The following is a 25,502-nucleotide window of genomic DNA, read 5'->3' as shown; positions in this document are numbered from 1 at the left end:
CCTGTGAGCCGTACTAGTCACTGCGTGTTTTCCACAGTCCTGTTGGCATGTTTTTCATGTAGCCATGAACCTGTCACCTTCCTAAGCTTTGCATATAGCTTTTAGTGAGTACTTTTTCACAAGCTAGGTATGACATTTATATTATAATTGTTTTCTTTTTATGTAATATTTCTCAAGTTTTATGTTATTTGTGTGTGTGGTGGGGGTAGGATTTATTTGTGCCCTGTTGATCCTCGTGGGACATCTGTTCTCAAACTCAGGGTGCCTGATTTATTTAGATAAATATGAATTATCCACAGGGGCACATCAATTTCTGTGTTAGGCTGTCATTACTGTAATTCCAGTAGGAAATAATTGCTTCTGAATGTTTGTCTATACTTTCTAAAACTCACAAATTAGAAAAATGATTCTTCTTAACCCCTGGCTTTCTACCTAGTTCTCTTTACCCTGTAGTGCTTCCGTGTGTGTGTGTCTCTATGCATATGCTTTAATTCTGACCCCGTGTGTAGAAGGGAGGCACTCAGCCAACAGCGCTGCAAGAGATTATCACTTAGAGAAGAAGAATCAGCTACTACACAGGACTCTTTTCATCCCCTTACAACCAGGTGGTTTTACTATTTTGGTGAATTTACTGGGGCCCAGGTCCTTATTTTCAAGTGTAATAGGCTTAGAAATATATGTTCGGGGCGCCTGGGTGGCTCAGTGGGTTAAGGCCTCTGCCTTCGGCTCAGATCATGGTCCCAGTGTCCTGGGATCGAGCCCTGCATCGGGCTCTCTGCTCAGCAGGGAGCCTGTTTCCTCCTCTCTCTCTCTCTCTTTGCCTGCCTCTCTGCCTACTTGTGATCTCTTGTCTGTCATATAAATAAATAAAAATTTTTTTTAAAAAAAGAAAGAAATATATGTTCAGCACATCAGAGAAAGCCCATCATCGCACAGGGATGATTTTACATTATCCGAACTGATGAGACCATTGCACAGTATCATAATAGTGGTTGGGTCATTTGAAAGATAAATACAGTCTCTGTCCGACTGGAAGGCACACACAGACTGACACCGTGCACGCTCTCCCTTTGTGCCAATCTGCATGGGTTGGCCAATTACGGTCTGACTCTTGCTGGCGAGTTACTTGACTGAATATTTAAAAGGCTTCCCGTGAAGACAGGCTGCCATGTTGACCTCCCCTAAAGCGTGACAGTGACGATATCACCCATGTGACTGTACCGCGAAAGCCACAGGCCCTGTTCCACCTGTGCTCCGAGGAGTGTATCTTTCTCATATTGTATGGATAAGGAGTCTGTCTGTTAAGCACCCTCTTCTCTTTGCTGTGTCTGTCCGTCTGCCTTTTGAACGGCTTTTCTTTTCATAGTTGTGTACTTCATTTTTCTCTCTTCCAAGTTCCAGGCACACCTCACTCGGGCTGTCCTACTGACGGCTGTGCAGCTTTGCCTGAAATGACGAGAGTGTTGATGGCTTTTCCGATCTCTCCCGAATCTGACCACCACTGACGACTGCTGCCGTGTTACCGTTCATTCTCCCGGATGTCTCATCTGCTGTGGCTTAGGGTTACAGCAGTTTGACCTGTTTTCCTAAGTTCTTCCTCTTCTCACTCCACCTCGTTCTTGACTGAATTTTCTTCATATTCTTTTCTCTCCAAGGCCTATGGTCTCTGGAAGTTATTTCTTAAGAAAAACTATTCTTTTGTTTTTTTTCTTTTCTCATTGAGATATAATGCTCATTGTGCAGTCATTTTTAAGGTTTGTCTTTTTGTTCTACACCGTGTCTCACACTTAACATGCTCCCAGACTATCCGTGTGGCCCTGGGCTTCATTTCCCTTTTCTCCAGTTGCTTCTGATCCTGTAGTTTGCTGGTGTCACCTCTGTGGCCTTGTTTTTTCCTTCCTGATACTAATTTATTCTTGCCCTTCTTGCCAGCGTGGTTCATTCATTTTCAAAGTCTGTGCAATGAGAGAGTTCTTGGTAAGACCTTGCATGTCATTTGGCACTGTGGAAGTCTCCAACTGGGACTCAGTTAAAACTCTAGGTGTTTTCTAGAGATTAAAAAATTGTCATGGAAATAATGAGTTTTTTTAAGAACATCTTAAACCTCTTCAGAATGCCCTAGGTAGCCTCTCCGTTGGACCCTTAGAGACATTACATGTAGGGTCATCTGTCTTCTTTCATTATTTTTCATAATCTTGTTAGCACAGGTACAGTTCCTTCCACCCCTTCAGGGTAACTGAGATGATCCAGATTTATTATCTCTCTGACCCTGTAAAACTGTATTCTGAAATTCTTTTGTGTGTCTGCCTGTGTATGTGTGTGTGTGTGTGAGTGGGGCGTGCCTTTCCCCTTTCTTTATGGCCATGATGAAATTCAGTTATGGCTCTTCACACAGATCCTCTCATCTAATTCTTCTTGCAACCTGAGGGGTAAATTCTCTTTTCATCCCCAACTTACAGGTGAGGAAAATCAACTTGCTCAGGGTTACACTGCCAGGAAGTGGTCACCTTGAACGCTAGCTGTTCAGCTTGAGCTCCCACTTTTTTTTTCTTTTTTTTTTTTCCAATTTATTTATTTTCAGAAAAACAGTATTCATTATTTTTTCACCACACCCAGTGCTCCATGCAAGCCGTGCCCTCTATAATACCCACCACCTGGTACCCCAACCTCCCACCCCCCCGCCACTTCAAACCCCTCAGATTGTTTTTCAGAGTCCATAGTCTCTCATGGTTCACCTCCCCTTCCAATTTACCCAAATTCCCTACTCCTTTCTAATGCCCCTTGTCCTCCATGCTATTTGTTATGCTCCACAAATAAGTGAAACCATATGATAATTGACTCTCTCTGCTTGGGGCTCCCACTTTTTTAACCACATCTCCTTGTGACTTCTCACTTTCTCTTCCATCTCCCCACACTGTTCCCCACATCTGTTCACCAGCCCCTTCCACACAGGTTGGTTGGAGTACACAGATACACTTTACACAGGGGCAAGGATTTCAAGGACAAAGAAATAACACATCGATTAACATTCAGCATTTGGGGTTGGACAGGTTTTCTGAATTCCACAGATGGGCCTTCTCTAGGCAAGGGTCTTGAATTCATTTTAAAAAACCAATCCATCATCCTTGCCCATGTTAAGCTAACTTCCCTTTATCTCATTTCTTACCTATCCACCCTAAATCTGATCTATCCAATAAAGTTCTTTTCTGCTTAAGACCTGGCCCTTCTTTTTCCAGTCCACCCAGAGTCCCGTAGACATCATCAGGACCATCATCGCAGGGTTGGTTCCTGGAGAGGAGAATCTTCTTCTTGTCTAGGATTACCACTTGTAGGAACATGGTTGTGATCATAACTTGATCACCATCCCCTTCCATGAGCTGGTGTTGCTTGACCTTTGACCTATTATTTTTCATCTTCCATGCTCAAAACGCATACCCTACCCTCTCTGATTCTGAACTCTTTCTGTCGCAGGCATTTCCAAACCCATGTGTAAGTTCAAATTTGTCCCAGTTAACCCTAGATGGGAAGGAAGTAGAAATTCTTTCAGATCACCCCTTGTAGAGGCACCAGCCTCTGTTACGGGGATCAGTGTCTGAGTGAATGTTGCCACGGTTCTGCTTTACTAGAGCATTGCCCTGTGGCATTGCTGTAATTAAGAGTTTGTCTTAGTTCAATTAAAAACTCGAGCGCACTGCTATGTGATTTACTCCAGGCAAAATTTTGGCATATGAGCCCCATACCATGCTGGTGCCCCACAAAATCAAGCCCTCTGATCAATGGGCACTGCACCATGCTTAACAGGAACAAGAAAAATAAAAGCAAAACTGGGACTAGATTGCCGAGCATCCTATCAAAGAGGAAAGAGTCTCAAGTTATGTCACCATATGGGAAGAAACTGTATAGACTAGATGTCCTAGGGGGTCTGTTCTGAAAGGTGACTGGGAAAATTAGGTTTCCAGGCTACAGCAGATGGTCAGGAAAGAAAATGATCAATTGAAAGAAAGCTTCAAAATTCAGAAACACCAGGGGAATAACATTGCCAATGTTGACAGTAAGTCGGAGAAGTTGAGTGAGACTAATTTCCTGAGACTCGAGTCAGGGTATAAAAGTATTGACTTTTTGTTGCACTGTGCATGCTTTTATTCATCTTGGGGGAGCACAAGTTCCCAACTGACATTATGAATATTTTCTGACTCTGATATGAAACCACATTTACCTTCCTCCTAAATACTGGTATTTATCATTTTTCTAAATTATATAATAATCTTTTTTTCTTTTTCTACTCTGAATATCAGTGGCAAGCCCATGTTGCTAAGACTGTGGGAGAACATCTGTTGTGACTTCTTCAAGTTGGGGTAGACCTGCCTAGTTAATATCCAGAAACCCTACTTCCTTTTGGTTGGTGCGCCTTGAGCCTTTTTGTCCTCTGTGGTCATTTCAGCCTCTTTGGCTCGTACCTGGTCTCAAGAACAGATTGGCAGATGGATTCATTTCATTTTTCTTGATCTGCAGATATTTTTTTTAAAAATCTGATGGCCAGATCATCGTTGACAGATGTATTTTAAGAGTTTGGCAGCGGAGTCTCTGTATTTGCTACGAAGGATGTGCCCTCCAGGGTCTAGCTCAGAATGTGGCAGTTTCTGGGGCTAAGGAAAGACATATGAATAAAGGAAGGTATAGATGGAACCATATTCTTGTCTCAGAATTAAGTCCTTTTCCAGTTATACCTCCTTAGCTCTGTAGGGACATCTTTCAGAAGAGGCTGATTCCAGCTCAGGAAAGTCATCAAACAGTTCTGAATCTCTAGGGCCACTCGCAGGGTGTCTGTGGTATGTCAGAAAAGCTGGGAGCCATCTGGCATAGCTGATGAGTCTCCAGTATCTGCGTGTGTGCTTTATCATAGCCAAAAATGAAACCCCACCACACAGAAACAACAGCTATAAGCACTCTGTTTCAGCATCAGTCCTACATGACAATGAAGTGAAAAGATGACTCTGTAACCCAAGAGCAGGTAAAAAAAAAAAAAAAAAAAGAAGGTAAATAAGTAACCTACATAGCCAGTCAGTCCCTAAATGCTGAATTTGCCCTAAATACACATCAGTTTTCCAGCTCCTAACAGAAATTGTTTTTTAAGAGTAAACTTCAGTGGTATTGTAAGAATGTGATTTCAGATGATCAAAGTTGCCTTAATTTCAAAAGTAGGCCATTTCTTAGTTTTCCTGGTTGATGATGTTATTTATGAACTCTGTATGAACTTGTATAATGCTCTGATTGTTGCTAACACTATCAGAAATTTCACAGGCAGAGAGCTCCTTTACAAGAGGCAAACCAGAGCTTCCCTAAAGGTTATGGAGGAAAAAATGTCTATACTCACTCTCCACAGCATAATTCATCAGGTCACCAGCAGACTTACAATAGACACAGAGATAGCATGTGATACAGCCCCTGACCCTAAGGACGATCTTATGAACTTGAGGAACTTATGAACCTGAATATTCAAGTGCCAGTATGTGGACTACCAACAACCAAGCACCAATTAAGACAAAGGTATAAACAATACTGTATCAGAGATCCTGAGATCCAGAGAGACGTCACATATATATGATTCATATATATGATCCTTGCTCTAAAGGAGCAGGAAAATTGGAAGAGAATTTTATAAAACCACGTGTTAACATTACTTTACAGAAAGTTGACAGACTCTATGCTCTGTTAGACCAACCCATGTTCAAAGTTAGACCTACAACCCCCTCGTCAGTTGTATCAACTTGTGGTCTTCTGTTTTTTTAATATATAAAATAGAAATAATCTTACTCTCAAGGTTTTTATGAGAACAAATGTGATGATTTGTGACAGAATGAAATAATGAAAATCATTATTTGTGTTATGAAAAACATTTTAAAAAACCATTTTCTGTGATTCTGAAGAGGGCAAATTCAGCCTTTATTGGTTGGGTCAGGACATGGGAATAAAGAATGAAAATTGAGAGACTGAAATTGCAGCAAAGGGAGAGCTAGAGGGGTGTGTGTAAGGATTTGGGGAAAGGAGGAAGGTCATCCCAGAAGCCAAAAAACATGGTGCTGCAGAATTGGAGAGGCTGGAGGGGGTGGTGTGGGGAGAGAGCTCAGCAGGCAGCCAGAATCGAAGGTGTAGAAATAGAGGTGGCTCATGGTGACCTGAAATAGATGTTTGCTGGATGTAACCCTGCATTTGTCAATGCAATCTTCAGTACGTTCTGCATATTTATTAATGCTTTGTAGAATTGGATTTGTTTGGGGGAGATGGACCCAAGTTTTGAATTCTGCTCTGAAGTATCGTGCAAGAACTGAAGCTGCTGTAAGATCTCAGGCTTATCTGGGTTACAGAGATAAGATGATTGGCCATTACTAATAACAAAGAACTGTAATTTACTATTAGTTTTTCAGAGAAGGGAAGAAATCAGTATGGGCTGGAGTAACTGAAAAGGACATTTTGGAAAGAGTAGGACTTACACTTGTCTTAAAAGAGGGAAGGACAGTGAGGCATAATATCACCTAGAGAGTGAAGGCAAAAGTATATACGGTGCTTGTAGGGGATTTTTGAGGATAGCCTTCTGTTATAGCAGAGGGGCTTTGTTAAGAAGTACCGAAAATATGTTCATGTAACTTAGAAGGGCTTTGAAAACCAGATTCAGAGTTTGTACTTGAGGTAGGAAGCAGTCAGGACCTGTGGGAAAGTTTTGAGAAGAAATCTTGGATCATGGAGATTTTGTTTAGGAAGATGAACCAGGTTGTGGTAATGCTGTTGTCCTGGGCAGAGGAGAAGCTGAAGACCCAAAAATCAAGTAGGATCTGCTGCCTAAAGACTGGAGTGTAAGGATGACAAGGAACATGGAACCATTGGAGGGAAGCAGAGCAGACGCTGGGGAGGAGCACGGAAGATGAGGCAGGGAGAGCAGTTTGGAGATGGCAGCCAGGAATGACAGGCTGTTTCAGACAGGAAGAGAAGAGCTGACAGGGGATCCGAGTTGGCACATGTGGGACTGAAGATCTGAAGTTCCAGTAGAACATCAGCTGGAAGTAAACTGGAGCACAGGTGGAAAGTTAGGGTTGGTGATGCTCATCAGGCCACTCTTTGGATAAAGTTGATGGTTGGACCCCTGAGATTTTAATAGGTTCATTGAGGAATTAAGTGTGGACAGAAAAATAAAGATCCTGGGAGATTTGGGACACAGAAAGTTCTAGAAATCAAGGGAAGAAGAAACAGCAGGAGACCTCTTCCTGCTTCCTTGTCTCAGTAAATGGCACCGCCGTTCACAGCCACTCAGCCCCCAGCTCAGGAGGCATCCTGAATTCCTCTCCTCCTTCCACACCTGGCACTCAACCTGGCAGCCAGTACTGCCCACTCACTCTTTGAACCTATACCCCGTGTTTCCTTTTCCACAGCCTCCACCCTAGTGAATTCACCAACATCCCTTGTCAGGGATGTAGCAATAACTCTATAAATGATCTCATTGCTTCTCTTGGCATCCACCGTCTAAAAATCTGATGACTGCATCCAAAAGATAGGTCATTCCATTCTTCTACTCAGGACCCTCCAGTGGCTTCTGCTTACATTTGGAGCAGAATCCAACATCCTTGCTGTGCCTTTCAAGGCCCTAGGTGACCTGGCCTGACCTCTTTTTAGTTCTCATCCCCTACCACTCATCCCTTCATTCACTTCTCTGTAGCCTCCCTGATCTTCTTTGGCCTCCAACACCCCAAGCTTATTTTTGCTTCCCTGACTTTTCCTTTGCTGTTTGTAATGCCTAGATTCCACTCCCCCTTTTCCCCAGCAACGTGTACGTCTGGCCAGGACTTTCTGTGATTCTGTATGTATACTGAGTGAGTGTCGGGTTCTGTCATAGATCCTGGAAATATAGGAGGAAGGTAATAGATGATACTCCCTGTCTTCATGGTCCTTCCATTCCACTGGGGGTACCAGACCCCAAATAAGACAAATAAGTAAACTGTGTTGTAGGGTAGGTGGTGGCAAGTGGTCATGAGGAAAGGAAAGCAGAGGAAAGGGGTAGGAAGTGTTAGTGTTGGGTATGGTGAGGGTGAATGAGGACAATTCTGTAGCAAGACTTGGTATTCTTCATCAGAACAATGCCTGACCCATACTGGAACTCAGTTTTAGGGAATAAATTTATGAATGAGAGAGAGGAGCCCAGAACATAACATTCACTGTGGAAGAGTGAAAACAGAAAGGACCTTTGAATTTGGCAGGAAGTCGTTACTGATCTGGTAGCCTTTCGGGGTCCTTGGTAATAATAGAGGCTTACGGTGGAGATAGTGGGGCAAAGAAATAGCAGGAAAGAAAGCAGATACAGTGATAGCAACCAGTTCTTAAGCATTCTTAACAACAGCTGAATTAGAGAAGAGTTACGCAGCTGACTGTGGTATGTTCTTTCCCTTCTCTCTAACCTATTTATGATTTATTTAGCCTCTTAAATAGATACTTCACAAAACTGAGCATGTGGTATTATGCTCATCCGTTGAATCCCTTGGAGAACCGACAAATCCCGCTCTGCTCATTGTTAACATAATTTTAATTAAGGTGTCTAAAACCCCAAGTGAAGAGTTGACTATAATCTCATTTACTGAGTGGGAGGTGTTATCTGTTTCATGACTGAGGTAAAAATCTTAGGAAAGAGATATCCCTCAACTGGAGAGTAGGAAACACAGCTAAGCCTAAGAGACTGAAGAACACTTCTCTAATGAAACGAAGTAATGTATATGAAAGAGCTTTGTAAGCAGTATCAAAATATACAAATAGCGTCGTCGAAAAGACAGCCGTATGTCTTATCTCAGCTTGAAAGTATTCAGACCTTCAAAGCCACAAATGTATTGTGATGAAGGAGAGCATCCAATGAACTCAGTAATTCAGTGTTATTTAAAAGGGAACACTGTAGCGGTGAGGTGTTTATCCAGAATCTTTTAAACATCTCTATGCCAAAGAATAAAGAAAATATGGGAAAGGAAAAGAAGGTAACCTCTCCTGCAATATAGATGGGAAATCTTTGCGTGAGTACCAATTTTGGAGTGAGAGGACACACCTGACCTTCACGGAAACAGCCTCTATAAGGCACAGCTCCAAGCAGACAACTAAACGATAAAATGCAAAAACAATTTCTTGAGGCTGTGCTAATAACGCCACCAGCAAAAGTTCCCCATGGGGAGTGCTGTCATTTTGGTTAATCTTGGATGCTACCCTCTTGTCTGATTTTTATCACAAGGATGAGTTACCAAAGAAAGAAACACATTCTGAGCTGGATCATCATGGATTACAACAAAGCGGTTGTAACTAAAGGATTAAATAGCTCCTGTCGTCAGTTTATCTTGTGGTTGCTGTTAACTGCTGTGGGAAATAGTCTATGCTGCTTATAAACTGTTCAAAATATATGAAGTTAGAGGCATTCAAAAAGACACACACATTTCCTGTATGTATGAGCATAGTAGGAGAAAAATGTAAGTTTGATGATACATCAGAGAGAAATAAGATGTACATTGGAAGGTCATTTTGCAAAATGAACTTTAAAAAATATATGTGTTTTATTTACTCCTGGGGCAGGACTTTATTTATAGTACAAGTACAAAACTAATCTGAAATGGACAAAACAGCTTAGCATCAGTTTTTTTGCCTAAGATTTTATTCATTTGAGAGAGGTGTGTGTGTGTGTGTGTGCATAAGAGCAAGGTGAGGGGCAGAGGGAGAAGCAGACTCCTCACTGAACAGGGAGCCCAAAGTGGGGCTTGATCCCAGGATCCTGAGATCGGGACCTGAGCCAAAGGCAGAACACTTAACCGACCAAGCCACCCAGCATTAGTTTTATTTATTTCCCTTTCCCTAACAAGACTTTTCTTGTTATGGCTTTGAGTGAAACAGAAGCAGCAATGATAGAGAGCCTTACAGGTCTTTTGTTGCTAGGCTACATGTGTGCCCATTTAACCTGCTTCCTGAGGAGTGGTTTCTAGAATGCCATGTAAAATATATGCTTGTGTTTCCTGGGAGGGGAGAAAAGGGGAGGTGATAGCTTCTCCCTCTCACATTTGTTTAGCAGGGCACAGCGGGCTTGACAAGTTATGGGTGGGGCGCTTGGGTGGCTCAGTGGGTTAAAGCCTCTGCCTTCAGCTCAGGTCATGATCTCAGGGTCCTGGGATTGAGCCCCGCATTGGGCTCTCTGCTCAGCAGGGAGCCTGCTTCCTCCTCTCCCTCTCTCTGCCTGCCTCTCTGACTACTTGTGATCTCTCTGTCAAATAAATAAATAAAATCTTAAAAAAAAAAAAAAGGTGATGGGTACAGGCACAGTGGGCAAGCCCCAGAGAACCTACAAGTTCACACCTTCCACCAGGTCATAGAAGTGGGGAACACAGTTGTATCTCAGCACATGTTGAAGGGTCTTCAGATCAAGGAGCTCTTGCCTTACCCCTGCCTTCTCCATTGCTGGTTTTCACTGCCTGTTCCCTCACCTTCTCATAGATTTGCAGAATACACGAAGGGAACATTCTAGGTCTGTTTTCCTGAAGGGCATGAACTAATTCTCTCTCTGATCTAAAGAAGTATGTTTCCAAAATGTAAGTTTATTTTGTGTGAGCCTTGCAAAATGGGTCTTTAGGCTTCCCAAAGCAATGGTGGACATGGTTTCTGGATGGCAGGCACACTCCTCCTCCTCCCCCAACCCCCACTTCCGCCCACCTGTCCCAGACATCATACACACTCATACACCCTCTCACTCTCAGGTGCCAACAACTCTCCTGGCTCCTGTGTTCAACACATTAAGGCTCTGTGACCCCTTTTAGCCAGATTTCCTTGGATTTTATCAAAAGTGAAGATGTCCCCATCTTGTCCCTTGATTGGCCTGGTGCATTCTCCATCCCCTTCCCTGATCATGCTGTGGGCCTCAGGCCCCAGACCCCAACCTCCCCAAGGATTTCATTGCACTGATGTTGAGCTAATGCTCTGTGTCTGCTGTATCGACCACGGATGTGATAAGCTTCCTTAGAACAGCAGAGGCTTCATGGTTGCTCCTGGTGAATCAAAGACTTGTCTCATTTGTTAGAGTCATTGTTACATCCACACATGATATGGATTTTTAAAACTACCTGTACAAATATTGATAGAAGTATTCAGGTCCTGATAAAGAAATGGTAAAAGTAAATATGGCAACTATGATGTAACCATCATCTTCTACAATGCACATGATTGTCTCCCATCATAACATGTGCATAACTGTGCCTCTGGCCTCTCTCTCTGATATGGGCACTGATACTCAGGTCACTTCTCACACTATAATGTATCCTATATTTTTGTGCAGCTTTAAGTAAACAGCTTATTTTTCAGGTTTTAGATAAAAGTGACACTGAGGTCTCATTGAAACAAGAAAAAAAGGAAGTTTCTCTTATGAAAAAAGGTAAAAGAATAATTCAGTTTACCTCTATTAGCTGTGATGTTTGAGTTATTTTCAGTGTGACTTATGAGGCACATGTGATGTGGGATGTAGATCAGAAGTTTGATAGCAGTTTGGACTTTTAAAAGTTAAAATGTGTTGTTCCAGAAGTGGGAAGAGGGGTGGGTGGAGAGTGAGCCTCCAATCTCCTGTGTTTCAGAGGAGCCAAGAAACCCTTCCTTCCCAAGGAGAGTCCCCCCAGCACTGCCACACACGGCCTGACATCTCCAGCAGCAGACTTGGGCCACACTCTCCACTGAATTCTGTTTAGAAATTTGCAGTAGATTGATAAGAGCTCTTTAATTCAGACTGTATTTTGAAAATTATAATAGTTCTCTGTCTTCAATTTGTAATCATTTTCCTGCTTTTCATGATTCCCCTTAGACTAGTTCACCAAACACATCCATTAGTTCCTTTATCCCCATGGGACGTCCTTTGTCTCAAGTGAGAGACTTGAACTTAAAAAAAAAAAAAATTACAGTTGCCATCTTTTAATATTCCATACAAAAACAGTTACGCTGGATAGAGAAGCTGGAAGCAAACCAGACTCAGAAGATTATGTTTTCTTAGGATCCATTCATGAACCCCTTTATTATGTGTTAAATTATTATTATACCAGGCTCTCTCTTGTTTTAATATTCTACCATTGGTCCTGAGAACCACGCCCATTATTTTCATGGTTCTGCTCTTATTCTGATATAAGTTCTAAAGCCTTTCTTAGCTTCTTTCACAAGCCTCAGATCCTTTTGGCTTCACCCTTCCTAGTCCTTGTATCAGTCCATGGCTTCACTCTGTGGTCACTAGCTCTCCCTGCATACTTTGTTGCTCAGGTAACCGAATCAGCTGCCCATGCACATCTTGATATTTGAACCCATTAGTAAGGTCCCTAAGAAATCACAGTTTTTTAAATCTCTCTTCTTAAATAGGATAATTTGCAATTCCACAATCAAGATTTCTTTTGTAAGGCTCTTTTAATCTTAAAGCCTGTCTTTCCTAGAAGTTTCAAAGTATTAAAATGATTTCAAGTATGTGCCTGTTGGATTTCCAAATCATAATAGAAAAATTGTTAATACAATTTTGATCCTAAAATTAATATTTAATTTCAAATATTCATCCTGGGTTTGAAAAGAACAAATTGTGAAATAATTTCAAATGACTGTACTTATAGATTAGTTGGCCATTGGGCAAAAAAAACTTCATTTTGTCTGCAAGCCAGTGAGTAAAATGAGTGGCACCTGCAGTATGCTTAGAAAACCTCTTTTTGTGTTTTCTCTTTCCTATTTACTTAAAGGAGGCAGATCCTCAGCCATTCACCCACCATCTAAAACTTCCTTTGTTGCTGTGTTGTTCCACTTGGACTTTGATGGCCCTTACCTTGTTGGCAAGGGTTTACTTGGTGGAATAAGATATTTGGACAGTTACCACAATGAATTCTGGAGACAGGTGGAAGAAAGACACATTGGCTTATTGCATATACTGCCTCCAAGTCACTCTTAAAACCAATCCAAGGAGTCAGAGCATTTCTGTGGACTATAAATGAATCACTCACCTCTCTGAACATAAAATAATGAAGTTCCTTCAGTAAGAAGGTCAAGTAGATGACTGTAGGTCTCTTTCTGCTTTAAATTTCGACTCTCTACTAGAGAAATGTTTGGGGTCAGGGTGTGTTAGGATGTTTTTGAACCAGAACCTAAAATGGAATAGAGTGGGATTCTAGGGGGGAGACAGGAGGTTGTCTGGGCAGAGGCCTATAAGAGAAGGGAACCCCAAGCAGTCACTCCATGCATACCAGTTGCAGGTAATAAACATCATGAAAAAGAACTTACAAAAACACAAGTTACAAAGGCTCTTGGATTATTATAGATACCATCTACACTTTATTAAAAGGCTATTGTAAGTTGTATTAAGAATATATTGGTCCATTTTTACAAGAGGATGTTTGGAACACAAAGTGAAATTATAATAATTTTATATTTATAATATTTATAAATATATTTATATTATTAATTAATAATATATAATAATGAATAAACTGCTGACACTTCTTTCATTTCACATTATCGTGTGATCATCAAAATGTGATTGTCTTCATTTTGTCTGTCTTTTGAAGAAAAACAAGAGCCAAGCAGTGATACTCTGGAAATAAAGAGAAACTCCTCATTGCCTAACCGGGAAAGGTGAGTGTACTGCAATTACACACATTCCAAGTGAGTGCAATTATACTGTTGCAAAGTAATTATCAATGTTTAAATACAAGAAGAAAGAAAATAATAGCAACAAGCAAAGGCAATTAAGAATGGAACCAAATTTACAAAGGAGACAAGAAAGAATAGAATATGGCTAGGTTTCTTACCTTTTTCCTGAACCTTTTTATTTTCTTTTGTGAAGATTTGAGGATAATGAAGTGGAACAGGCTTAACTTCCTACTCACAGCGAGCAACTAATTCAAATTACTCTAATGTAGTGAAAGAACTGAAAATGTCACATGTGTATAAGGTGTGAATATGCAATCAGAAACCTGTTTTTTTGTGTGGCTCATTATCTTATTGTTACACGTGTATGTAATTATGATAATCATTGCATGCTAGAATTTTCTTGACATCAGACTTCTGTCACTTTTAACATAAAATCAGCTGAATAATTTGGATGCCCAATAAAACAGAAAGGACGTTTCCAAGGAAGTGAGCTCTTACCCTCACTTAGACTTGTCAAAGGTGCTTCCCAGCCATTTAGACCCTGTGACTGTGAATCCAGATTCTGGGCCCTTTTTGCATAGGAGCACATTGAATTGAGTGTCAGAGAAAAACAGAGAGTTGTTTTATTTTCTGCATTTGCTGACAGAGGATTCCCTCTGAGACTCAGACCCTCTCACTTCACTGTTCTACTCAGAAGCCTTTCATGGCCCCATCACTTGTGAGATAAGTTACAAACTCCTCAGCACAGTGGAAGTCCCTTTCACTTCTGGTCCTTCCTGGAGCCCCCACTTTGCTTCCCAGAGTTTCTGAGTTGCTTTGAGTTCTGTTTTATCACATTTCCATCTCTGTCCATGCTGCTTCCTTTGCCCTCTGCAAGCTGTACACCAGTCTATAACTCTTTCCTTCAAGTTCGGGTTCAAGTGTTCTCTTCTCTGGGACCCCCAACTCTCGCAGGCAGACTCAGAGTTTCAGAGAGCCACTGATGCAGTGATCAGAGCGGTCATAACTCCTTCAACTTCAATAATTATTTGTTAGGAGTGCCTGGGTGACTCAGTCGGTTAAGCGACTGCCTTCGGCTCAGGATCCCAGGGCCCTGGGATTGAGCCCCGCATCGGACTCCTTATTTAGCGGCGAGTCTGCTTTTCTCTGGAGTTCTGTGATCTCTCTCGCTTTCACTTTCAATAAAATCTGTAAAAAAAATAATCACCTGTCAAATATCAGCTGTATTCTGACACACGATGGGTGAGCAACACCATTGTCAAGTGGAATTGTCCTTCTGAACATTTGTCTTCCCATAAGGATGGGGACCAGATATTTTCTTCTTCATAATTCCAGGTGTCTGAGCAGTCTTCCCATAGCACTTTATCCACAATAGCCTGTCCCACTCCTGACAAGGCACAGTATCAGATCTTAGCATCCTGCATGGTTTTTTTTCAGAGCACTTATTACTATTTTAAAGTATCTTATTGAATAGTCTCTCTCTCTCTCTCTCTCTTTTTTTTTTTTTTTTTTTTTTTTAGTGTGTTACATTCTAGCTTGCTTACTTTCTGTCTTTTCACTAGGAGCTAATTCACTCCATAAGAGCAGGGCTGTCTTGCCCACTTCTGTGTCATTAGCATCCAGAATAGCAGCTGACTCAGAGCTGGTATATTTGTTAATTGACTAAATGATGCAGTTTTCCCCCTATGCTGTCACTAGACCACTTTATGGATAATGGTTTAGCCTAGAGTTCTTTATTAGAACTTGATTCATAGAAGAATCTTATCAAATTCATTAATAGTAGTAGTGATGATAAAGATCATAATAACTAATAATTCGGCACTATTTACTGAACACTTATGAAGTGTAAGAGTTGGGCTGAATTCTTCGTGTGTCTTGTTTAATCCTCAGCACAGCTCTGTGAGGTTGGTGTTATTATTATCTGGCAGGAAGAGAAATGGGTTCGGAGAGAACTCTCTGTGCTCAGGTGTAGTGTACTTTACCTTTTACTTCCAGTGCATGACTTTTCAGCATCCCAAAAAATGATTAAAAAAAAAAATTTTAGAGGACTACCATAATAAAATTTCAGCATAAAGGAAGTTATACTTAATAAGCTTCAGATAGTCTGTAAGTATTCTTTAAGAGTCAAGCATTTGTTATAATCCTCTTATCCTTAAATAAAATATCAGTCAAAGTTAGAATTAATGCCAAAAAGCTGTCAACAGTAGAAACACATTCTATTTGATATAAACTCTTGTCCAATTTTTAAATGACCCATACAATATAAACATAAAACTCTCCAGAGCTATGGTCTTAATATTAGCATGAAAGGATTACAAAAACCCCCTCCTTATATGACAAGCAAATTCCTATGTGATCTGACCCCTACCTGCCCACACAGCTTTGTCTCCCAAATTACAAGTCCCCCAGCCCTCTTGAATGTGTTTTATTCTCACAGTATTGAAAACCTTGGGTCTCATTAACACAGTACACTATTCTGAGTGTCCTCATTGTGAGTTATTCTCTGCACTACAGCTAGTTACCCTTTTAAAACACACAGCAGATCACCTTGCTTCCATGAGAGAAACCGGTCAGTGGTAGTGCCTGCTCTACTTAGAGTAAACGCCAGTTCCTGCCCCCTGGCCACAGGCCCCAGCCCTTCCCTCCCCCGTGCCTCACTTTCCCACACACTCCACCCCAGTGGTCCTGCTTCATCTCTACCCAGGATCATTACATGTCCCCTGGAACATTCTTTTTCCTACAGATTTTGACTAAATAGTTCTTTCAACTGACTTTGCCCTTTTTTGTTTTATTTCTGTATGTACCTTCCCTCAGGCTAACATAGAACTTTGGTTTAAAAGCCTCTTTCAGCAAATGAAGCAAATGTTATGGGACTACTCTAGTTAAGGCTACATTACTGCCAATTCTGTTTAATTGTAGCTCCCCCAAAAATCTTGAAACAAGATTTTTCAGGAATAAATAGTCATTTTTCTAGTTGAGAATTGATTTTCTGTGACTCCCTAAATGACAGTTTTTAGCATGACATTTATGGCCTTGCTCTCATCTGTTGTGTATTAACATTTTATTTGTCATCTATTAATGTTTCTGAATTCATTGGTACCTAATAAATTATAAGTCTGAAATTATAAGTCTCGGCTTGTTTTTGCACAGTGCACAGGTTGAAGGTTTAAGTCCACGTTCAGGACACGGCGCCAGCTTCTCTGTGAGGGGTAGTTGTCACGTTGTGGATTCACCAACAAAATCTTCTCCAAGCACATCTGTTAAGGAAACTGTAAGAAAACTGGTGTCGAATTTAAGGTAAAGATATTTGCTAGCCTATTTCCATTTGCTTTGTGGCACTTTCTAAGCCATGACAACGCCTCATCTTTTTTTTTTTCCTCTCCCAGTGGAGTGGTAAAGTTATCAAGAAGATTCCGTAGAATGACTGTATGATTTATCTCCTAATTATGCTGCTACAGATACACCATGGGATTAAATGTCTCCTGAAATAGAACTACAGATGATAACTGCCCATGTCACGTGGTCTGTCATGTGGTCTGGCAGTATGGGGAATGTTAGTTCTCTCCTGGATGTTATGAAAAATTCTTACGGAATTTCTTCCTCCCTTTCTCCGTTCCTTCATCTTTCATTTTTTATTTATTTTGTTATTGCCTGATGAAGACCTTCATGATATTTGTAATGGCCTTCTGGGAAGTCTCCTTTTGTAGCTTTAGATAAGAAACTTATCAAGGGAAATTGAGTTTTACTTTCTGGTTCAGTGTAGAATGTGAACAATTGTGGGCAGGGTAAATGAGGGACTTAGACATCTGAATCTCATTTCTCAAAGTGTATACAGACAGATGGGATAAAGTCCAGGATTCAAAATTTTTCCAACTAGGGACCTATGATAGGAGGCTTTACAATCAAGCCAAAGAAGTTAGTATACGGAAGAGTGCTCTAAAATATGTAACAGAGGGAGGGAAGGGGGCAGGAGCAGGAGCACCACAGAATTAGTGGAGCCAGTGGTTTGGTTAGGGTTCATATCCTAGAGTGGCCTGCCTTGTAAAGTAAGAGGGTTTCGGGTAAGGCAAACACACCACACATCCTGGCTAGAATAGTATTTTTCATGAGGACAGTGACTTTGACTTTCTGATCGATGAATGACTGCAAAAACTTCCTGAAGAAGAGAGTTGGCAAAGAATGGAATTAGAAAGTTGGCAAAGAGAAAGGTAGTGGTGGGGCATCCGTATAGGGAGCTACAACTTCGACTCAGGCCCAGGCTTTGGTCTTGTGTGTGAAAGCAGACTGCAAATTCAACTAAGACTTGAACTAAGACTTGAACTCTATTCTACAATAGTCGTAGGCCTTATGGAAATTTCTGCAGCAACATCCAGGGTTGCAAGGCTCTGCACACATGGGCATGAAGGTCACCCCTATCCCTTAGAAACACACTCCTAACATCTGTCCTGCCCTAGGAGAAAAGAGGAGGAACTCTTGGTTATGGAGTAGGCAGATCTGCTTGGACTTTGCATTGGGGCACATCTTCACTAATGATACCAGGGATCCAGAGATAAGTTGTTGGCCAAGAAATGAAGCCAGAGTACTACGTTTATGAACACTTAAGTTGTTTTTGCTTGTTTGTGTGTGTGTGTGTGTGTTACTGATAGTATATGTTTAGTGTGAGATACATATCTTTTTTATTAACATATAATGCATTATTTGCCCTAGAGGTATAGGTCTGTGAATCATCAGGCTTACACATTTCACAGCACCCACCATAGCACATACCCTCCCCAGTGTCCATCACCCAGCTACCCTATCCCTACCCCCAATCCCCCAGCAACCCTCAGTTTGTTTCCTGATATTAAGAGTCTCTCATGGTTTGTCTCTCTCCTGATCCCATTGTGTTTCTTTTTTCCTTTCCTACCCCCCCACAACCTCCCGCCCTGCCTCTCAAATTCCTCATATCAGAGAGATCGTATGATAATTGTCTTTCTCTGATTGACTTATTTCGCTCAGCATAATATCGTCTAGTTCCATCCACGTTGTTGCAAATGGCAAGATTTCATTACTTTTGATAGCTGTATAGTATTCCATTGTATATATACACCACATCTTCTTTATCCATTCATCTGTTGATGGACATCTAGGCTCTTTCCATAGTTTGGCTGTTGTGGACATTGCTGCTATAAACATTTGGGTGCACATGCCCCTTTGGATCACTACATTTGTATCTTGAGGGTAAATACCAGTTGAGTTTTGGCCACTTAATCTGCTTGGCACCTGAGCTGGAAGGCCGCCATTAGCCTGGTAATGGGATGGAAGCAGTCTGGGCCTCAGGGTGTTGTACAGATATTACAAGGTTGAAAAAGGCCACTTGTCCAGTGACCTGGTTGGTCAGTCAGTCTTACACTTTCGTGATCCATGGTACAGTCCCTCAAGAATGAGATTCTCCAACCAGTTCTGTCAGTATTTGTCCAGAAGTAACAAGTAAGCTCTGCAATTTTGAAGTTGGTTAGCCTGAATCCTGGTTTGTTCCTTCCTGGTTCCAACATTCAGGCATGTCAACTGAGCACTAAGATTGGGTGGTATGTAATAAGTTATATATAGGAGCGTGTCTGTATATATCAGTAAATGTGTGCATGTGACTAAAAATGTATGGAGATGACCACATGTCCAATGATTGGCTTATTGTTTCTTGATAATAATAACTATCATTTTTGAGCTGTTACTATATTTTAGGCTCACCCAAGTATCTTGTATATATTAGCTCCTTACTCCCGCAAGTTTTCGAGATTTGGAAGCTTAGAGAAACGAACCCACACTCAAAATCACAATTACACAACAACTGGGACAGGGCTGGGTTTAAGCTATGGCTTCCTGATTTGTCATCTTGTGCTCTTCACCATCGTATACACACAGACACAGATGCATATACATATACATGCAGAAATATGTATGTGTATGTATATACATGTAAGTGTGTATATGTAGACATATACACATTTTATCTCTCTCTCTCTCACACACACACACACACACACACACACACATCCTTCACAGCTCTCCACACTGAGATCTGGTTGCGTTGGAACAGAGTTTGGGTGTGCCACTGTGTTTCATCTTTCTCCTTATTTTTTCCTTGGTTCATCTTTGTTCTGCATTTAAGTATATCATTACTATTAATTTTAATGTTACATGTGATCAAAAAGGGGATAATGTGATTTAGTGTACTAGGACTTTAAAGTACATTCGCTTCTATAATTAGGCATCCCTAGAAAATTAAAATTTCCCGGAAACCACCTCGCTAATGAACATGTAGAATCTTTGGTGCTTGAAATCATCATGCTATTATCAGCTGAACACTCTGAAAGCCAAATGTATTAATAAATCAGCTCTCAGTACAGGCTTGAATTTTTTTGTGGTGATTGTTTTACAAAATACTAAGTGGGAAAAGAATTGTGCAGAACACAAAGCTTAACTGGAACAAAATGAGTTCTTCATTTATCAATCTTCTCTTTTGCCTTTAACAGCATGTAGTATGTTTTCTCATATTTCACTAGTTCTTGGCTTCTTTGTTTTTCTTACCCCCTGTACTGTGCTTTTCTGTATCTGGTCCACGTGTTATTCCTTGTGTTAACTAGACTTCACATGTCTCGGGGCATGAGGATTGTGGCAGATTGTATAGAATGTGGAGGGTTCTATATGCTTTGCAGTGACCATTGCTCACCAGATTTGCCTTCCTTGTCACCTGCCAAAGAGTCATTGGAGCCCTTTCCCTCCACATGGTTCAGTCTGGACCTGACCTCATCCTTATCCCTTTCCACAATGCCATGGAGTCTGGACACTTCTTTTTAGTACATATTAATGGAAGAAATTAATAAAAATACTAGTTTTCATTGTTCTTTTCCATTATCTGATTATGCTCAGTTTAGTGTTTTTGGACTTGTATTGCTTTTTGTTTTATGTGTATTAGTTTATTTAATTCCCAAATATACTAGCATCTTTGAAAACAGGTTGGATTTTCCACACCATGTCTAGCATGTATTAGTAGGTATTCAAAGAATACTTTTTTTCTTAGCCTCCATGCCAGTATAGACCCCACTGCAAGGCTTGAACTTATGATCTTGAGACCAAGACCTAAGCTGAAATCAGGAGTCTGACGCTTAACCGATTAAGCCACCCAAGGGCTCCTCAAAAGATACTTTTAATGAAGTTGAGAGGGATTAATGAAAAAGGCAGTGAATATTATTGCTGATGTTAAAATATTTTCATATTATGGGGATGACTGACTTGTGTTAAGTCAGAGGTAGATGAGCTAAACTGAGATCCAGACTGTTAAATTATATCATATGGTCCTAATATTGGAGTATTAAATCTCAAGTCATGCTCAATAGTAATATATATATTTGTTTATATATTTATATATAAATATTTTATTTATCAAAATTAAAATAAATATTAATTTATTTTAAAATAAATTATATATAATTATATATAATTTATATATAATTATATATAATATAATTATATATAAATATTAAAATAAATTTTAATATTTGTATATAAATATTAATATGAATAAATATATAAATTAACCTAATTAATAAACTTGGTCTTGGCTAAGAAAAAGAGCCTCTTACTTGGCTCAGGCCATGACCCCAGGGTCCCGAGATCGAGCCCCGCATTGGGCTCTCTGCTCAGCAGGGAGCCTGCTTCCTCCTCTCTCTCTCTGCCTGCCTCTCTGCCTACTTGTGATCTCTGTCTGTCAAATAAATCAAAAATCTTAAAAAAAAAAAAAAAAAAAAAGATCACCAACCTTCTGCCCTACCAAACCAGCCCTAGCGGTGACCTCAGGTCCTTTCCTCAGGGCACCACTTGTAGCTTTGTTCTCCATCCCTTCTGATTTCTGCTCATCTCAAATACCCAGAACCCACTCCCCTTCTTACTAACTGGGTAAATAATTCTGGGGGGCATATGCGTGTGTGCATGTGTATGAGTGTTTCACATTTTGCAGTGCTGAGTATTTTAACATTTGGATTGAATTTTGAAACTATAAATGAATATTAAAACATCATATTCTTAAAAAACTAGAGTGTAAATTATGTAAGGAACAGCTACTTTATCTTTTGTGTGCCATACCATTTTACAACTGAAAAGTTTTATAAATCCCTTGGATAATATACACGAGGTCCTTAGACCCCTTCAACACAAAAACACTCTATGTACTTTTAAGATAGAGTAGCTATAAATTTCTAGACTTCACATTCTCCCAGGGATGAAATATGCATCATCTGGGTGACTAATCCTAGAAAAGCTGTCACCCTACAAAGGTGGGGCCGCTACTGCCTCTTGGCAAAATGAAACACCTGTCAGAACAATGGCCAATTACTGTTTGGAAAGAACAGGGTCCACATGTGATTCCTAAGAGTAGTTGCAGAGCCCTGGATGAAAGGAATTACCCTGGAGAATTGAGTTCTTTGGTTTTCGTAGGGGAACAAAAAAGTCAGGAGACAGTGTCTTTCCTCCAAGATCTTTGCAATGCTAAGTTTTCTTCAAGGAGGACACTCAAGTAGGTACGGTGCTTTCCTGGACTGATTGATTATGGGTGGGCATTGTGAGCCCTGTCTGCCTTCCTTCCTCTCTCTTACTCTCTTCCTCTCCCTCTCATCCTTTTTTCTTGCTTCCTTTCTCCCTCCCCGTCCTTTCCTCTTCCTTTCCTTCCCTTCCCTTCTCTTCTTCTTCCCTTCCTCTTCCCCTTTCCCCTCCCTCTTTCTCCCCTCCCTTCCCTTCTCTTTCCTTCCTTTCCTTTCTTCCTACTTTCTTTCTTCCTTTCTTTTTTAAATTTTTAATTTTAAGGTAAGTGTAAGTTCACAGGCAGTTAGAAGAAATAACAGAGATGTCCTGTATCCTTTACCTACTTTCCCCCAGTGGTAACGCTATCACAAGATGTCGGCATTGATATAGTCAAGATACAGAACACTGTCATCACCGTGAGGATTCTTCCTGTTGCCTTTTTATAGCCACACCCATTTCCTTTTCCCCCCAGTCTGCTTTTTGAGGAGGACTCTGATGACAGTGCTAAAAACAATTTGGTGGGCTTGAATGTTCATCTCTGGCAAGTGTTTAACCCCTAGCAGTTCTGACAGGTGAGCACTGCATCCCCGTTCCCAGTATATCACCATCTCCACTCTGCTGATATTCCTAGGGAGATTCTTCTGTACTTTTTCCCTGAGTATCAGCTACCATCAGAATTTGGCTACACGTCTGTCGAGGAACTTGCGACAAGTTTTGAGGTAAGCTGGCTTTACTGGAACTTGGAGGGCATGACAGAATAGCCCGAACTTAATCTTCATTGCAGACACATGGTAAAGTGTTACTGAGAAGAGGACCTAGAATGGTGTAAGGGAATGAAGATGGGGGTCTTTGTACCAAATGGATGACTCAGAATGAAAACTTCATTTAAAACCAGTGTGGCCAAGGTTCTGTTGAACTTGGAGAAGATCTTAAAGACCGAGAACAGAGAGTTGCAGAGATGAAAAGAAAGAGGACATGGTCCCTGACTTCCCTCCATGACACCAAAAATAGAGTTTCTGTTGCTTGGATACATTTCCTCAGCCACCCTTTATGGGGGCCTGAGGTGAGGTTTGGGTAGATCAACCACATCAGGTGTGAAGGGCTCTAGTCTGACTAAAATCACTAACATCATAGGGAAAGATGAGGAAAACTCTATTTACCAAATCTCCTTTCAGAGATAGTGCCATATATGATTAGAAGGAAGACCTGATCCAGCGGTCTGGCCTCATTTGGGTAGTCCCCAGGCTGCTAAGTCACTGCAAGGTATGGTGAGGCTGAGTGAGCCATGCAGGCCTGAGGCTTCCAGAAGCTGCTCCCTGGAGCTCAGAAGAACCTTGGGGTATGGGAGGGTGGGAGAATGCTTTCTCTGCCTTCATGCACAGCATTGCTTATGGAAAGGATGGATATACATGGAAAGGCTATTAGTGAAAAGAGCACCAAGTAATTTGACAGAGGTGCTGTATGCCTTAGTAAGATCCTGGGAAGAAACCCTTAATTTTCTAATGTATAACTATTGTTTCTGCTCCCTCACCTTCCTACCCTCACCTCATCCTCCTCCCCACCCCACCCCCAGCCCCCACCAGGTTTCTGACTCTGGTGCTTCACTGGGACTGTCTCATGAGGCCACCAGTGACCACTGAGCTGACAGATGCAGCGGTCACTCTTCTCTGACCTCTGAGAGACCAACCCAGCTGGCCACTTTTTTCCTTCTTAAACGACTTTCTTTGTGTCGTTTCCATGAAAACACACTTAGCATTTTGTTGCTTTTCTTCCTCCCATCTTTTCTGCTGACAACTCAGTTCCTTCTCTGTTTGGTTTCTAAATGTTGGCACATCTGAGGGCCCATTCCTGGGCCCTTTTCTTCTTTCTGTTAAGTGCTGTTTCTGGGAGACCTCGAAGAGTCTATGACTTTAAATACTATCCCATATACGGGACGCCTGGGTGGCGCAGTTGGTTGGACGACTGCCTTCGGCTCAGGGCGTGATCCTGGAGTCCCGGGATCGGGCTCCCAGCTCCATGGGGAGTCTGCTTCGCTCTCTGACCTTCTCCTCGCTCATGCTCTCTCTCACTGTCTCTCTCTCTCAAATAAATAAATAAAATCTTTAAAAAAATAAATAAATAAATACTATCCCATATGCCAGTGACTACCCAGTCTCTTTCTGTGATGTTCTCATTTAGAAGATCCAGACTTCAACCACCTCCTTGACTTCCTCTTGAATAATCTTTGCCATTTACTCCGCCTTCTCGTTTTTTTCTTCTGTAATTGCTTAACCATGTTGTTTATTAATTATGTAAACTGCCTTACTCTCTTTAATACACTTTAGTTGATTAATTTAATTAGACCCAAGCTTAAAAGACCCACAATACCAGTGTTGGCCAGTTCTAGGCTTTGATGACTTTTTATATTAGACACTTCTCATGTTAGAACTCTGTTGTAAACAGCTCATTCTCTAAAAGTTAATATCCTGTTCCATTATCATTTACAAAACAGCTGGAGCAATGCCCAGAGCAGACAAACAAAAAGCTGAGAATGTGCTTCAACCAGGTAAGCTTTTTTAAAAAAATATAAATGTAGTCATTTATATTCTAAATGATCCCATATTCCAAAGGAGAAATAATATACATTTCCAAATGTTAGGTTTGGAAGGAAATCAAATTTGCATTCTCTTATCAAGACTAAGATTAATGTGTAGCATATCAGATGTCACAAACCAACATCTTTTTGAATTTGAAAATGCAAATGTTTCCACAGCAGAAAGCTCATGAAACACTGGGAGTAGGACTATATTGAACAGAATACATGAAGTTTGCAGTCTTTAAGAAATAGATTAAGTCCTTGAGACACTGGACTAAACCAGAAATCGTTTGTAGATTAGAGTTTTTAATTATTTTGGATAATTTTTTAGGGTTTGCTTGTTTGTTTGTTTGTTTTGTTTTTTGTTTTTTAGGATCCTGTCAACAGTTTTTAAGTTTATGATTTTTCCATTACAAAAGTACTTATAAAAACAATACTACTAAAAGTACTTATGCTTCTAGCCATCTCCTGGAAAACTGTCATAATGACATGCAAACCTTAAAGACTACAAGGGGCGTGTTGACCCCGGAATCATGGGAAGCAGAAACCGAAGGAAAGGCACTGCCTCATCTCTTGTAGGGAATGGAATAGATTTGGATATTCTTGTTTCATAAGTGAAATAGAATTACTAAGTCAGTTCCTGAAGACATATGACCAGACAAACTTGAGATGGAGATCAGAACCTAAACCAGACTCCTCCTTAGAAAGG

The 25,502-nt window shown here is 40.8% G+C and overlaps 1 protein-coding gene across 1 annotated transcript in view; it reads left to right on the top strand.

Annotated features, from left to right (window-relative positions):
• The window catches only part of MORC1 (MORC family CW-type zinc finger 1), a 187,187-nt gene that overhangs the window by 152,325 nt on the left and 9,360 nt on the right, over positions 1–25,502 (top strand). Inside the window, exons 24-28 of the mRNA XM_044254799.1 lie at positions 11,362–11,431; positions 13,578–13,644; positions 16,813–16,959; positions 22,850–22,937; positions 24,710–24,763. Coding sequence (XP_044110734.1) covers positions 11,362–11,431; positions 13,578–13,644; positions 16,813–16,959; positions 22,850–22,937; positions 24,710–24,763 — 426 coding nt within the window. The remainder of the gene's footprint in view (positions 1–11,361; positions 11,432–13,577; positions 13,645–16,812; positions 16,960–22,849; positions 22,938–24,709; positions 24,764–25,502) is intronic.

The sequence above is a fragment of the Neovison vison genome, chromosome 6 (assembly GCF_020171115.1).
Source record: "Neovison vison isolate M4711 chromosome 6, ASM_NN_V1, whole genome shotgun sequence".
Taxonomy (NCBI): domain Eukaryota; kingdom Metazoa; phylum Chordata; class Mammalia; order Carnivora; family Mustelidae; genus Neogale; species Neogale vison.
Note: the sequence above shows the minus strand (reverse complement) of the source record. Positions and strands in the feature narration are given on the sequence as shown.